Genomic DNA, 15185 nt, shown 5'->3' with positions numbered 1-15185 from the left:
GGGAGGCAAGAGGATCCAGGTAATTACAGGCCGATTAGTCTCATCTGTATCCTTGGGAAAACCTTTTAAAAAATTATCAAGGATCACATTTGTGGGAGCCCAGCAGGAAAAATAATGTTGAAGGGCAACCAGCACAAGTTCATTGCAGGTAGATCCTGCCTGACTAACCTTGTTTCTTTTATGATCAGGGCACAAAATGTTTAGATTCAGGAGTCGAGGTAGATGTCATTTACTTGGATTTTAAGAAGGCCTTCGATGTGGCATCTCATCCTATTCTCATAAACAAACTGAGCGGCTGTGACATAGATGATTACTCTGTCAGGTGGGTGGCAAATTGGCTTAAGGGTCGTACCCAGAGAGTGGTGGTGGACAGGTTGGTATTGACCTGGAAACATGTGGGCAGTGGGGTCCCCCAAGGCTTGGTCCTTGGACCTGTACTATTCAATGTCTTCATCAGCAACTTGGATGAGGGTGTGGAGGGCACTCTATCCAAATTTGTGTATGACACCAAATTATAAGGTAAAGTTAACACACTAGTGGGAAGGGATCAAACCTAGGCGGACCTGGACAGGTTGGAAAAGTAGACAGAAAAGAATAGGATGCAGTTCAACAAAGGCAAGTGCAAAGTGCTGCATCTAGGGAGAAGGAATCACCAACACACTTAAAGGCTAGGGGATGACCTTCTCAGCAGCACAGTGGCAGAAAGGGATCTTGAAGTCAGAGCTGACTCAAAAATGAACATGAGCCATCAATATGATCAAGTGATCAGTAAAGCTAACTGTACTCTATCATGCATTAGCAGGTGCATCACGAACAGGTTCAGGGAGGTGATGCTTCTCCTCTATGCAGCATTGGTCAGGTCACAGTTGAAATACTGAGTCCAGTTCTGGGTACTGCACTTCAAGAGGGATGTGGACAACCTTGAGAGGATCCAGAGGAGGGCCACTCATATGTTTAGGAGCTGCAGGTAAGTCCCTATGAGGAGACACTGAAGGATCTGGATTTCTTCAGCCTCCACAAGAGAAGGCTGAGAGGGGATCTTGTGGTCATTTACAAATTCATCGGTGGGGTGGCAGAAAGAAATTGGAGATGCTCAGTCTACCAGGGCACCTCTTGGAATAACCAGGAACAATGGCCACAAACTGACAGAGAGCAGATTTAGGTTGGACATCAGGAAGAACTTCTTTATGGTAAGGGTTGCCAGAATCTGGAATGGGCTTCCAAGGGAGGTGGTGCTCTCCCCTACCTTGGAGGTCTTTAAGAGGAGACTGGATAAGCACCTGGCTGGGGGGCTTATGACCCCAGTGTTGTTTCCTGCCCAGGGCAGGGGAGTTGGACTTGATGATCTATTGAGTTCCCTTCCAACTTATGAAATGAACTATGAAACGAACTATGAAACTATGAATTTTGTGGGCCTCCGGGGGCTTGCAACCACCCAGGGGATGGTGCCCTGTTACAGTGGCCGAGCCTCTTCAGACCTAAGGATGGAGGAGACCTGATTAAGGAAAGGGGAGCCATCAATGCCTGATGGAAGAATCTTGAAGTTGTTCTCAAATTGAGACTCTGCTGCTGATGAGTGTTCTCAACTCCATCCCGCAACACGCAGTCAGAGATGACCTTGGAATCCCTTCAACCCTTGATGAGGTGAGGAAAGCCATCAAACAGATGAAGAACAACAAGGCATCTGGAACGGATGGAATCCCTGCTGAAATCTGAAATCCCTGAAATTAAAACAGGGAGGAGAGGAGCACACATCACAGCTTCATGCCCTCATTTTAAGGATATGGAATGATGAGGACATTCCAGGTAATCTCAGGGATGCCATGATTGTGACAGTCTTCAAGAAAGGAGACAAGTCTGAATGCAGAAACTACAGAGGGATCACCTTGCTATACACCACAGGAAAGATCACTGTGAGAACCCTTCTTTGACCCATCTCCTCCCACTTACTGAAGAGTTCCTCCCAATCTCAGTGTGGTTTTAGGGCATCAAGAGGCACAACTGACATGATCTTCACAACTTTCCAGCTGCAGGAGAAATGCAGGGAGCAACATAATCATCTCTACATGGCCTTCTTTGACCTAACAAAAACTTTTGACTTTGTCAGCCAAGAAATGTCATGGAGGATCCTTAAAAGTATGGATCCCCATCAAAATTTGTCACCATTCTCTGCCTGCTCTATCATGGTATGTGAGTGGTGTTTCTCACTAATGGATCTATTACAGATGCCTTTGAGGTTAAAACGGGAGTTAAGCAGGGCTGAATCATCATTCCAACACTCTTCTCAGTATTCCTTGCCACGATGCTACATCTGACTGCTAACAAGCTTCCAGTTGAAGTGAAGCTAAACTACTGAATGGGTGGTTAGCTGTTTAACCTCAGCCAACTCCAAGCCAAAACCAAGGCCACGGCAACCACAGTCATAGAGCTCCAGTATACTGATGATACTGTAGTGTGCGCTCACTCAGAAGCAGACCTTCAGACAATCATCATCTCTATCGAGGCATACAACAAAATGGAACTGACGCTTAATGTTCGGAAGCCTAAGGTCCTCCACCAGTAAGTTCCTAATGAACAATCCCCAGCTCTGGTAATCCAGATCCATACTGAGACTCTGGAGAACATTAAGTAGTTCCCATTGTGTTTAGTTCCCCTGACCACCATTTTTTTAAGTCATGGTGAGCCACTATAGGAAATATATTTCAATTTCTTCTTCATTCCCTAGCCGAGCTGTGCCTTTCTTTCCCATTTCTTATGATTCCTGCTTTTTCACTGGCCTCATATGTCTGGCAAACATGACCAAATGGAGTTCCAAACAGTTCACCCAGAATCCCTCTGTCACCCCTTCTCTAAGCTTGTGCATACGATTAGTGTGGACCCACCCTCCATGAGGTAAAGCCAAGCAAGGTTGCCCTGTGCCTCATCTGCATATAATTTTTTGGAGAATCCCAGCACTCATGACAAGAACACCCAGCTCCAGTTATGAGTGGGGGACTAATCAGCACATGGCTCTCTGGTTGGGGAGTATCTGGAGTACACATATGTACTGAGCATTGAGGTCACCATGGCTTCAAATGCTGTTGACTGCTGGGGCCCAGACCAATGAGCTATATGCTAAATGATTAGCCTTTGGGTTTGGACTTATATCATGCATAGTTTGTACCATATATAAGTCAGTACAAAAGTCCTGCACAAGTTATGGAGTACCTGTGTTAAAACTTGCAGCAGTGTAAAAAAAAAGGTAAAATGTATCAGTTCTACATGAACTCAGCCTATGGATGCCCATAATATTTTGCCTATATGTTTATTTCAAGGTCAATGTTTTCAAACTTGCCCTTCACTTCCATGTGATCATGGATAGCAGGGTCTAACAGTAAGGGTGGGGATGAAGGGGCTGCAGAAGAAAGAAATTGAGGGGAAAGAGGGCAAAGGGACCACCTGATCCCCAGATTCTTCTCCCCTGCTGTAGCTGTGGGAGGGAAACAAATTCAAAGCAAACTTCCAATAATTAGATTTTACACCTAGAAAATTATAACAATGTATAAATTTCCAGATATAGAATCTAATTATTGGAGGGGTCATCTTATATTCAGGGTCATTTTATATTTGACTAAATACGGTACACCTCCTGATTTACTGACTCCTATCCTCTGCTACTTCAGGCAACCACATCATTCCTTTTATATTAATTTCATTTGTTTTAGCCAGCCAAGAACTAAAATTATACAGTAACAGAGATTAGTTATCAGATTAATTTTACTCTTTTCTTTGGCATATTCAATAATAAATATCACCAGGTATAATTTCTACATTTTATTATTTGTTGCATTTGGTAGCAGTTAGAGGTGCACTGATACATCGATCCCATATTAAATCGACTCAGCCCCCATCCAGCTATGTGGGGTTGAGAATTTGGCACTGGAGGACAGGTGGCATAGAATACGGAGTCCTGATATGATCACACATGTGCAGGATGACTAGGGGCGAGATGTTTGAACTTCTACCCTGATGATGTCGTGACTTACTTTTGAGGTCTGGGCATGTGCAGAGCATCCCTGTTATGTAATTGTTTATTGGGAGAGTTATGATAATGAGGATTTGCATTCATTTGAAGTGATTGTTCCTTTCAAATATTACCAGTGAGGTGGGTGATGATTGGACCACCACATAATTGACAAGTGGCATGATTTGAACATTATAAATCCTGTCCAGTGCAGGGTCAGCAGGCTCTTTTTGGGAGTTTGTAGGGGCTCTTTTGGGGGTCGCCATCGGGGTCAGAGCTCACTGAGACTTGGTCTGTCTCGTGCTCTCTCCCTCTGTGATTAGTGCAGATCAGTTAAATGCTTATGACTGATATTAGACTAGTGGCTGGGAAGGTTAGAGAGCAACTGGGTGTTTTGTTGTGCTGTGTGAAAGAGTGAGACACTTGGCAAGTGTAGTGTAGAACTTGGGGAGCATCTGATGGGAGGAGCCATCCTACCTGTATTCGACCTGCCTCACCTCCACCACAGTTGGGTAATTCACCCCTCCCTCTTTCCTGAGGTGCTGAGTACCTTGTCAAGGGAGAAACCAGAAATTCTCAGAAGCTGTCAGCAGGCTCTTGCCTAGGCCTGAGAGTGCTCTTGCCTGCCACCTAGTGCAAGCAAATTGTCCTTGGTATTACAGTTCACTGTTAACTGTTGATTGACCATAGGCTAATTGAATTCTTTTACAATAATTGTGCTGTTGTTGGCTTGGGTTTGTGTGTTGCGATTTGGGTGTTACGGGTATTGGGTTGGGTGTTTGTTGCACAGGTGTTTTATTGTGGATTTGTTTTACAATATATACATATCTCATTCAACTTACCTGATTGCATAGTATCCTAACTCTGATTGGGGTCAGGCTATAGACCAATTTTCAGGGGAATTAATTTACTTCGATTCCCCCAAACTTTGACTACTAGTGGGGTATAAAGGATTAACAACCCTCTGTGTATACTAATTAGTGAGTTAATTGGTGTGTCCCCCTAGTGGGTCTTCAGTGGCAGCATTAGTTACCACTGCTCCTGTGATGCCAAATTTTCTGATCTGTGGGAGCCCCATGGGCTGGATGCCCTGGTTCCATGGCCCAGATTTGGTCCATGGGCCAGAAGTTGATCATATTTCCATGACACAATATTTAAGATGCCTGAATCTCAACTACACCAGCAGATTAGCAACCAAGCAGCTGTTTGCTGATGGCAGCTACAGGCTAACATTTACTTCTTATTTTAAAGATCCATGCTCTCTATCTTTTGACATTCAACTTACACGTGATAATTCTCACACAACATTTCTCCTAGAGCTGTACCTGAATGAGAACCACCCTTTTATCATTATTTGAGCCTCATTTGTCCATTCAACTAGTGTTGTCCGCACACACTAACTTATCTCCCTTCAAGAGTCAAAGCAGATCATAATCACTGTTATGTATCATTGTATCAATGCCGAACTTTAGATTAAAAGTGGATATAGAAATCATTTACCTTTAGCTGCTCAGTTCAAATTCAGTTCAAGCTGCTAATGTTGGAGATATGTTAACATTAAACAATGGTGCATTTGAAATGACCAATTCTTGGAGAAAATTATATAACGCCCTCACTGGCAATGCCAACAGCCAACTGGATATAATGTCAGAAAGACTCTTTCCCCACTACAAGTGGTCTATCAGGTAAGTATAGTGGTACAATGAAGGAGAGAGCATATTCCATCACTTCCCATAGAATATGTTTTTTGTGAATAAAATCTTCACTATGTAGAGATATCTTAATGTTATTTTTTACCAGAAATAAATTAACTCACAATCAGAGGTCCCCCTCAAAAAAGCTGGAAAAAAATATAGTGATGTATTTAAATAAAAGTTCCTCTTTGACTCATTACTATGGTAGAATGACTGGAAGGGAAATTGTTCAGATGAATCTCAGGGTAACAAAACAGAGCCTATTTTACATCTGCTCTCCAGAGAAGGTGGGAAGGGAATTTTCAGGGGCACAATGGAGAGTTAGGTGTTCTATTTCCATTATAAATCAATAAGAATGAGATGTCTATTTCCCTGCTGTGCCTTGAAAAATCTTCTGCTTTAAGCTTTTGATATGATATTTTTAATAGAAATTTGTATTGCCAACTGAATGGTACATGCCAGCTGCTCAAAGATCTTTTGAACATTATATGTAGTAGCCATTTTTGTCAAGAGCATGAGGAAAACAGTAAGAAAGAGACAGAGAATAACTATTCAATTTGAAATGGAAGAAGGAATCTAGGAAACCAAAAGGTTACTATTGGGCCCCTGGCAGATTTGTTCCCATCAGGCAACAGGTAATGTTGCTTGATGGAAACTATCACACTATGTGACTGCTTCACATTCCCAAAACAAGCTAACCAGAGGGGAAAAATACCCTGGGAACTTCCTCTGCCAGCACTTGCCAGCAAGGAGAGCTGAAAAGCTGCTGTCAGGGACTATAGTCAGTGCCCGTCCCACACCTTCAGCTGCTAATGAGAAGTGAGCTCCTGGCTAAAGCTGCTCCCCCACCACTTGCACAGAGCTGGGACAACCCACGCGAAGGAGAAGATTCTCTCAGAACACCGCAAGGTGCTTCTGTGTATGTGCTTTTCCTCTCTCCCCATGTTGTCCCCACTGACAGCTTTCCAGACAAATTTCCTTCCCCTCTCTCAGATTATTATTGTGTGTAAGGAACTCATGTCATTTTGAGAATCTGCTTACACTCGGTTTTTAACAGGAAAGAAGTGGTAATGTCTCCTTAAAGACGCAGCTTTGAAGGCTGGTTGGGGAAAGGCTGGAGGGGCAATGAGTAATCTCTTGCTGAGGCTCCCTGGGGCAGCAGAGTTCTTCATGTATCAACAAGAGTCCCCTTGCAGGAATGGCAGGAGGAGGAAGAGGGCAGTCTACCCAGGAGTGCTGGAGGACCTGGCCAAACACTATCAAGGATAGTGCAGGAAGTTAGCAAAAGACATCAGGGAGGAGATGGCAGAGATCATATGGAAATGAAAAGACTGGTACAGCCTATTCAGAGGTGGGAAAGCTGGTGAGAGCGACAATGGCGAGAACAAAGACGGCTGCAATGATTATAGCGATGAGTGAAAGGACTGGGGAAATCAGGAAAGGGAGTTGGAAGAGGCATGGAGGAGGAGGGGATGGGAAGGAGATGCAGAGGTGGTCGTTTCTGTGATTGTGTGAAGATGATGGGCATGTAGGCTCACAGGTATGTGGTAGTCATTGTAATGGGAAAAAGGATGATGTAACTGTAAAGGTGTGTTCTGGGCTGTCTAGTGCACTGTCACAAGGCAGGTTTATAGAGGCATGGGTGTGTGTGCATGCACATGTGTTTTGCAAGGAAAAAGAAACCACACTATCACCCTATGCATCGAATGCCCCATGTTCAAATTAAAGCTTGATAGAAACCAGCTACAATAATATTCTACAATTTTTAAGCAGCATCTTTGTGGCCACTTGGCCATTTTTATTGTGTGAAAATTACTTTGTCTATATAGCATGTGTAAATTTATTGTGGAATTAAACAACTGATTGAATAATAAATATAATGCGCCTCAGGGAATAGAATTTGGCAAGGAATAGAATTCTTTTAGAATTTGGCAAGGAATTTCATCAAATGTACCTCCCTTACAAGAAGTGATATGATGTCTTTAATGGCCAGGAATAGTCTTCATCTCAAGCAACAATTCTCCTAAGGAACATATTGGGGTTATTCATTGACAGTCAGATGCTATTCATTCAGCTAGAACTCCTCCAACTGAAATCAATGGGAGTACTACATCTATAAGCAAAAATGGTCCCAAAGTTGCTTCCAGAAATGCATGGACATTTCTTCAAAAGTTTTCAAATTATTTGTCTGGAAAGTGCTTACTCACTGATTAAATCTTGTTAAATTGTATTACAACCTGGTTACAAGAAAAACAAATATAGTTGTTCTCTAAATGTGGTCTTGGTCTGCTCTAAATTACTAAGACCAAAAAAATGTAAGGTATGTAGACTGCCTCATTCTGAAAATGGACACATACAGGTGGATTCCAATTCTCAGCGGAGAGCCTTAACACCTTTCATTGTTTTCTATTCCCAGCAAAGATTAATTTATAAAGCAGAGGTGGGCAAAATACAGCCTGTGGGACAGATCTGAACAGCCAAGGGATTTTATTCAGCCTCTGGCAGGCCCCTCAGCTCTGCCCAGTCCAGATGTGTGTGCGTGTGTGTGGGGGGTGCAGCTCGGGCCATGGCACATGTGGATGGTCCTCACCCCACTTGGCACAGCACGCAGTGCGGCTGGGACAGTATAGTGGCTGGACTCTGCTTCCTGGTAACCCCGGTGGCAGCAGCTCCTTCTAACTTGTGATTGTGGAAGTCATGCTTCCCATTCAGAGCATAGGCTAGAGCAGAGCAATGGGACGTGTTTGAGAAGGCAGCATGGTTCCTGATACGGGCTCCAAATGCATCTCATCGCTTGCTACTGCAAGATCATAGACGGATAAATGCATGGGCCAACTGGGCACGAGCCCAGGGGCCCCTACCAATTCAGGGCCCCGGGATCCTAATCAGCAAGGAAGTGAAAGCAAGGTTTTAAACTTGGTACGTTTCTGTCTCCAAGTAGGGAGACAGCAATGGTGCCAAGTTTAAAACCATGGCTTTTGCATTTGCTTCCCTGCTCCACCAATGGGGTTGGGGGGCCAGGGCTGTGGCTGGGCTGGCCAGGAGCGCTGTGCCAGGAGTGGGGTGGGCTGGGAGCACCACATTGTGCTGTGCCTCTGCAGGCTGGCAATGACACTGGGGGTGGGGGTCCATATGCCCCTCAAATTCACCTTAGCCCCCCGTAGCGACAATCACATGGCACAAACTGAGCATTAAAGAAGCATTAGAGAAACATTTGATTCCACATGCTAATCAAACACTGCAAACACTGCACTGTGGGCCTAGAAGGCTTGGCACAGTGGAAAATGCCCTGCAAGAGCGCTCATTAAGATGCATGCAAATAGGGCAATGCCACCACTGGTTTGGAAGGTCACATGCAGTGCTCACTGCCATGGCAAGCCTGCAGTGTTGCTCCAGCAAACGTAAGTGAGCAGCACTGTTACCCAGAGATTTGTCTTCAAACCTGCGCTGCAGGCCACCCAAACCCCAGGGATTTGTGTTTTCAGGGAGCAGCATGGGAGAGGCTGGACCAGGTATAAAGCCCCATTTTACAGGCATAGGATCAGACGCAGAAGCTGTTTCCCCATGAACTCTTCTCCTGTCTCAAGGGGTTCTCAAGCTTTTCAGACTCAAGGCAGCCCTGGTTAGATGCAAAGCACCACTCAAATACCAGCTCTTAGTTTTCACTACTTTTCGGCTACAGAAGCCAAATAGAGCAGTCCTCTTGCTGCAAAGACGGCAGGAAGGGCAGGTTCTTTTTAGCACTGCGGATTCCTCTTTGAAATCCCTGGGGTTATTTTGCGACTCACGTCCACACCCCTCACAGGGCGGGTGACGCTGGTGGCACTGCTGTGCCACGCCGGGCCCGACAGGATCCCAAGGCACCGTGAGGGGCCCTGCTTGAGGACCGCTGCTCCCCATCCTCTGAGGCGGGACCGTAACCTCGGTGGGCGCCACCCCCGCCCGCGCCCGCGCCCCCCTGCCTACCCGGGGGAGGGGCTCCCGGTGCCGCAGTCTCTCGGACCCGGGGGAAAGGGGGCCCCGAGGGGCTGGGACCGGGCTGCACCCCCCGCCCCAAGGCCGGCCCCGATACTCACAGCTCCCGCGCTGCCTCCGCGTTCTCCGTTAGCAACAGCTAACGTCCTCCGTTGCTACCCAATACGTCACTTCCGTCGAGGACGTGGGAAAGCTTGCTCAAGTCCGCAGTACCCCGCTGCCTATTGGGAGTTGTAGGCCACCTCATGTTCCGGGTTTCGAACAACCCCGCGCTGTCTCCGCCCACTTCCTGTTTCCCCGGCGCGCGGCATGCCGGGAGCTGTAGTCCCACGCTCGCGTCAGGGCCGTCAAGGGGTGGCCGAGAAGACTACAGGGAGGCAGCCCTCCCTGATTACGGTCCACAGGGCTGGGGCTGCGCGCATGCGCGGTACTGGGTGCATGTGCGGCGGCGGCAGCATGAAGCGGAGCGCGGGGGAGAGCGAGCAGCAAGCGAAGGTACCTGCCCCTCGCCTGTGGGCTGCGGCGCGGGGAGACGCTCGGCTCCTGCTCCCGGAACCGTCTGGGCCGGAACTCGCGCCGCCTGGAGGGGGCGTCTAGGGGGCGGAGCGCCCGGCTCGTAGCAGCTGAGCGAAGAGCCGTGGCCCTGGAGCAGGGGCTCCCGGCCCCTGCTGCTCCCCTGGCTGCCGCTCGCGGCCTCCCGGGCCGCCCTGCAGTGTCCTCGCCTTCGAAATCCCCGCTCTCGGCGCCGGGCGGGCGGGCGGGCGGTCCCGGGCTAACGTGACGCGCCTCCAGCGCAGCCAGGGACCCGCGCGATGCGGCGCCCGCGGGGCCGGATCCAAGCGGCTCAGGGGCCGGGCCGGCGGCCTCTTCTCCAGTCGCCCCGTCAGCCCGCTTCGTGGCTGTGGGTGGGAGCTGGGACATGAATGCTTCTGATCCTTGTCGGGAGCAAAGCGAGTAGCTAGTGAGACCGGCCTGAAGTTCTCGTGCTGGTAAAACTTCCTACCAGTGCCTCCCCCGGCTAGGGCTGAATAACGTTATAGCAGCGGCCCCCAGGAATGGCTGCAGGGTTTCTTTATATAATACTTATAAGTATATAGAACATGTATTTATATTATAAATAGTATATGTAACATATTTATAATGTATGATAAATACATGCTATATTATAAATACATGTTATGTATAATTTATAAAATATATACATAGCTTTATATAGAGATCTATATAGGTAGATAGTGAGTGTGTGTGTGTGTGTGTGTGTGTGTGTGTGTATATATATATATAAAAGGCACTTTCCCCAGCACAGGCCCCCTCCCTCCCTGATATATATCATGTCATGGCAGGAAGTAAGTCGTTAGTTGCCCGCTGCCTTCCAACTATGGAAATAAGAATTCTTTGTGTCTAGGGAGCCTGGCCTTCGAATGTTGTCCTTGAAGGCCAGGCTGCATAAGCACAAAGAATTTTTATTTCTGTAGTTGGAAGGCAGCGGGTGACTAACTTGTTGCCAAGCCTTCTAGGCCCACAGTGCAGTGTTTGATTAGCATGTGGAATCTAATGCTTCTCTAATGCTCAGTTTGTGGTACCCATGCCTATATTGTGCTGTGGGTATTTCTCAGGCATCTGGGCTTTGCTGGTTGACCCTACCCCCCTTCCTATTTTTGCTTTTTGCATCACAGTGTTTCTGAGCCTTCTTCAGAGGCACTGGGTGTTGGCTATAGCCAAGGGTGGGGACTTTGCCTGGGGCATGTGAATGCTTCTGCTGGGACCAAAACTGGAGGTTTCTTTGCTAGAGGTTCTTCTTGCCTCTCTGCTCAGTGCAAGATACTCACCATATTTGGGGACACGAAGGGATTTTACTGCATAGTCAAACTAGTACAGACTGTGGGGGGCGTTTTCCTTACTCTGCAGTGGAAGTTGTGGCCCACTACCCATGAACTCTTGAGCAGGTGTTGACACCTTTTCATAGAAGCAAGATGTTGGCTTCCTTGGTTCCCTTGATTTACCAGTGACAGGTCAGGGTGTTTGGTCTGTGTTGTCAGGGTTGACCATAGCCTGATGGAAAGTTTAGGTCATGGATTGTATCAGATGGTTTGGATGGGGATGATCTTGCCTCAGGCAGGGTGGTTGGACTAGATGAACTTTGGAGTTCCTTTCCAGCCCTACTTTTCTTTGACTCCATTGTGATGGAATTCATTTGGCCTTTTCCCACTCTTCACTAGTGGAAGTTACCTTTTTCAAGTCTGATTCTGATCTCACTAATGCTGTCCAGAACATGGACATCAGAAGTAACACTGCTGACTGAAAACAGTGCAAAGCAGAATGTGGTCCAATATATCAAGCAGATACAGTACACAGATGGTTTGTTCTTGTTATGTTACCATTTATTTGTTAAATGATTTTCCCCCATGTATAAAATAATTGCATCTAAATATTTTCCTTAATAAATATAGGTAAGTTACTGTCCACTGCAATATGTTATGCTGAATTTTGTGATTTCTTTTGTTTTTGTTTTTTGATATTTTTTTTATTTTTCTTTTTGTTTTGTTTTGTTTTAACACAGTAACTTAGGACTGAAAGGACTACCTGAGCCATTCAGTCCAGTTGCCTGAAGTATGGACCAAAAGTCATTCCACCTGCCCTAGTCCACCAGTTAAGTTCATTACTGAATCCATTAGCCTGCTCCCCTAAGATTTAGTGAAGAAGATATAACTGATGGTGACCCTAAGTACAAGTGTGAATGTGCAGGAATGGAAGTAGGGGATCAAAGTAGTGGGGAAAATGTACGCAGAGTTTGCAGGCAAAGGAAACTAAGAAGAAAGGACAGTAGTTGGAGTAAGTTTGTTGAAAATGAGCCAATGGAGAAGGTAAGGGTAAAGGAAGAAGAAAAGTGTGGAGTGGCTTTAAACAGGAAGGCATATTTATATTTGCTTCCCTTCTAAAGAAGTACAAACTGAATCTGCTAAAGCTCACTTATTTGTAACTTTAATATACCTTTTTCTGCTCAGAATCAGGTACACTCTTGGGGTTTCTGGAAGGTTGCTGGTACACCCTTCAGTGTCTGAATGTAAGCATCCCTGATTTACATGCCCATGTAAGAGATGCTGAAGATGTGGGAAATGCATATCAATGGCTGTAGCTCTGCCAAGACTTGCACAGAGCCCAATCAAAATATTTCATAATAACCCAAACAGTAGTATGCTTAACCTGATGTCTTATGGAGAAGATTTTATGAGTATTGCTAACCAGAGAGAATTGGTTAGAAGAGAGAACCTGGCTTGGGTCATGCACATGCTAGGTAGTGGCTCTATTCTGGGGAGTGAATGCTAAATCCAGATTTAATTCACTTTTGTTTGCTTTGTAAGTAAAATTTGAACCTATTTGAAGCCTAGTGCTTGACACACTTTCTGAATGGGCAGTATATCTCATCTAGGTACTAGGCTGTCCATTCAGAGCTAGATCGTAGTGACACTACTAAGTGGCAGTAGCAGCAAACCTAATGAAATATCAGGATAAATTATTTTATTTAAAAAAAACAAACAAATTCACACTCCCAAGGCCTGGGTAAATTTCCCTTTGTTGATTTTAAGTTTGCCTACATATAATCTAGTGCAATAAAATTTGTGTATGAAGGTGATATTTGAGTGCCTGCATGCTCTTTTTAAAAACGTTTTCAACCTTGCATCCATTTGTTAGTAAGTGAGGAACTATGTGTTTGTTTTTTGTGTGGCCTGTGGAGTATTAACGTGCAAATAAGTATTTTTCCATAGGGGTTAAGAGAACTAGCACAACTAAATCTAGTTGGATTTTTATATGTTTCAGAAGTGATTTTTTAGAGATGCCAAGTGCTGTTGGCTCCAACTGATTTTAGGCCCTTCACTTGATCCATGTAGCTCTCCTCCTTTCCTGCCCTTACCAAATTACTATCTTTGTGTGCACTATAACGTTCAACATGAAAACATAGCTATTAGACTAGACATTATTGATTACTGAGTCTAACAAAGACACTTTAATTGAGAGCTCAACTCCTATGAGAGTTTATTTTCTCTTTATAAGGAACTAAAATGGAATTAGTCTAATTTGTCTTTGACTTGGGTTCCTTCATTGCAGTGTTGACCAAAGTTTGGTCTGCTGAGCAGTAAATTGTTTTTAATGTGACAAAAATATGTGGTTCCTTCCATTGCCCCACATGTGCAGAAACCCTTTTTTGGACTTGACTGCCTTGCAAAATTTGTTTTCCTTTTTACTTAAAAAAAAAAAAAAAAAAAAGTTCCAAGTGTTTGTATTAAAAAATAATGTTATTTACTTGCTAAACTGCTCTTGAGAAATGCTGACCCCCTGCTGTTCTAATTGACATGTAGTTGGTGTGACTACTTTCAGGAATAAGAGTTTGCAAGATTGGAGAGTAAGTCAGGACTGTTTGAAAAATAACATACTGAACATGTCCAGAGTGTCCCGTACCTGAATAGGTTGTAAAATCTCTGGGGATGATCTGGCTGAAACATACTTAGCATAATGCTATACCTCATGTAATCATTTACAGCAGTGTAAACTGGTTATACAGTTGCTCCCAAAACCAGAACAAATAACAGCAAAGATATCCTGCTGTCATTAATCTTATTCTGTACAGCTCTCAGCATAATTGGGATCCCAACCTAATTGTGGTTATTGGAATACAGTAATAATAAAATACATCAACATACAGGGATCGGAGTGTTGACATATAAATATGCTCACATTGGTATAATGATATCTTTGTGTATTTTGTTGTCTGATTGTTAAACATATGAGCAAGGTAAAATAGAAAGCATTTAACTTCAGTTATTATGTAATTATTTTATGGACAAGAGAAAAGAGACAACTGTTATCTTATACTTAAGTCAGTAATTTCTAAAAAAAATAAATTAGCACATTATTGGCATAGTTTGTTGTTCATATAGTCTGTTATGTCCTTGTTTGCATTTTCTCTTTGTAAAATGGTACGTGATGTTAGTATTTCTGATGGACAGAAGAATTTAATAGATGCTACATATGGGCAAATTAACATTAACACTTTATCTCTAAGCTTGTTATGTTATACTTCTTACTTACATTCATAGTGTGCATATTAGCAGAATCAGCAGCTGATATGCCACTAGCGGTTTTTGTTTTAGTATGCGTTATTGACCCTTAACACTACTAATGAGATAATAATTAAGAAATAGTGTTGATTGTCACACAAAAATAACCTGTATGTTGGAAACAGCCAGGTAGAGGCCTTGCATATGCAGAATAATCTACAAGAAAAAATGAGTGGCAAATGTTGCCTGCTTTTAGATTCATCACAACCTTGCTGCTTAAATTGCCCCAGCTGTTAATGCTGGAACCATTACAGTAATGGACTCAGCAAATGAAGGAGAACCAAGACACACACACTTTATTACCAGAGGGGTAATTTTCTCTTCATCTGTAATAGCAGCAGTGCCTAGTATTGATCAGGCCATCAAGATACTAATCCTCTGTAAAATTACTTGTTA

The 15185-nt window shown here is 44.5% G+C and overlaps 2 protein-coding genes across 10 annotated transcripts in view; one reads left to right on the top strand and one right to left on the bottom strand.

Annotated features, from left to right (window-relative positions):
* The window catches only part of RPGRIP1L (RPGRIP1 like), an 82760-nt gene extending 72830 nt beyond the window's left edge, over positions 1–9930 (bottom strand). For all 3 annotated transcript variants that reach the window (XM_059713788.1, XM_019497455.2, XM_059713789.1), the window contains exon 1: positions 9774–9930. The gene's annotated coding sequence lies outside the window, so the exon portion shown is untranslated. The remainder of the gene's footprint in view (positions 1–9773) is intronic.
* A 51-nt stretch (positions 9931–9981) lies between these two features.
* Positions 9982–15185, top strand: part of FTO (FTO alpha-ketoglutarate dependent dioxygenase) — a 420744-nt gene continuing 415540 nt past the window's right edge. For 5 of the 7 annotated variants that reach the window (XM_006264826.4, XM_019497461.2, XM_019497458.2 and 2 more), the window contains exon 1: positions 10004–10167. In XM_006264826.4, the coding sequence (XP_006264888.3) occupies positions 10093–10167 (75 nt within the window). In that variant the 5' untranslated portion in view covers positions 10004–10092. Of the gene's footprint in view, positions 10168–15185 lie in introns of all 7 variants that reach the window. The other 2 variants (XR_009455260.1, XM_059713787.1) reach the window with 1 other exon arrangement.

The sequence above is a fragment of the Alligator mississippiensis genome, chromosome 10 (assembly GCF_030867095.1).
Source record: "Alligator mississippiensis isolate rAllMis1 chromosome 10, rAllMis1, whole genome shotgun sequence".
NCBI lineage: Eukaryota > Metazoa > Chordata > Crocodylia > Alligatoridae > Alligator > Alligator mississippiensis.
Note: the sequence above shows the minus strand (reverse complement) of the source record. Positions and strands in the feature narration are given on the sequence as shown.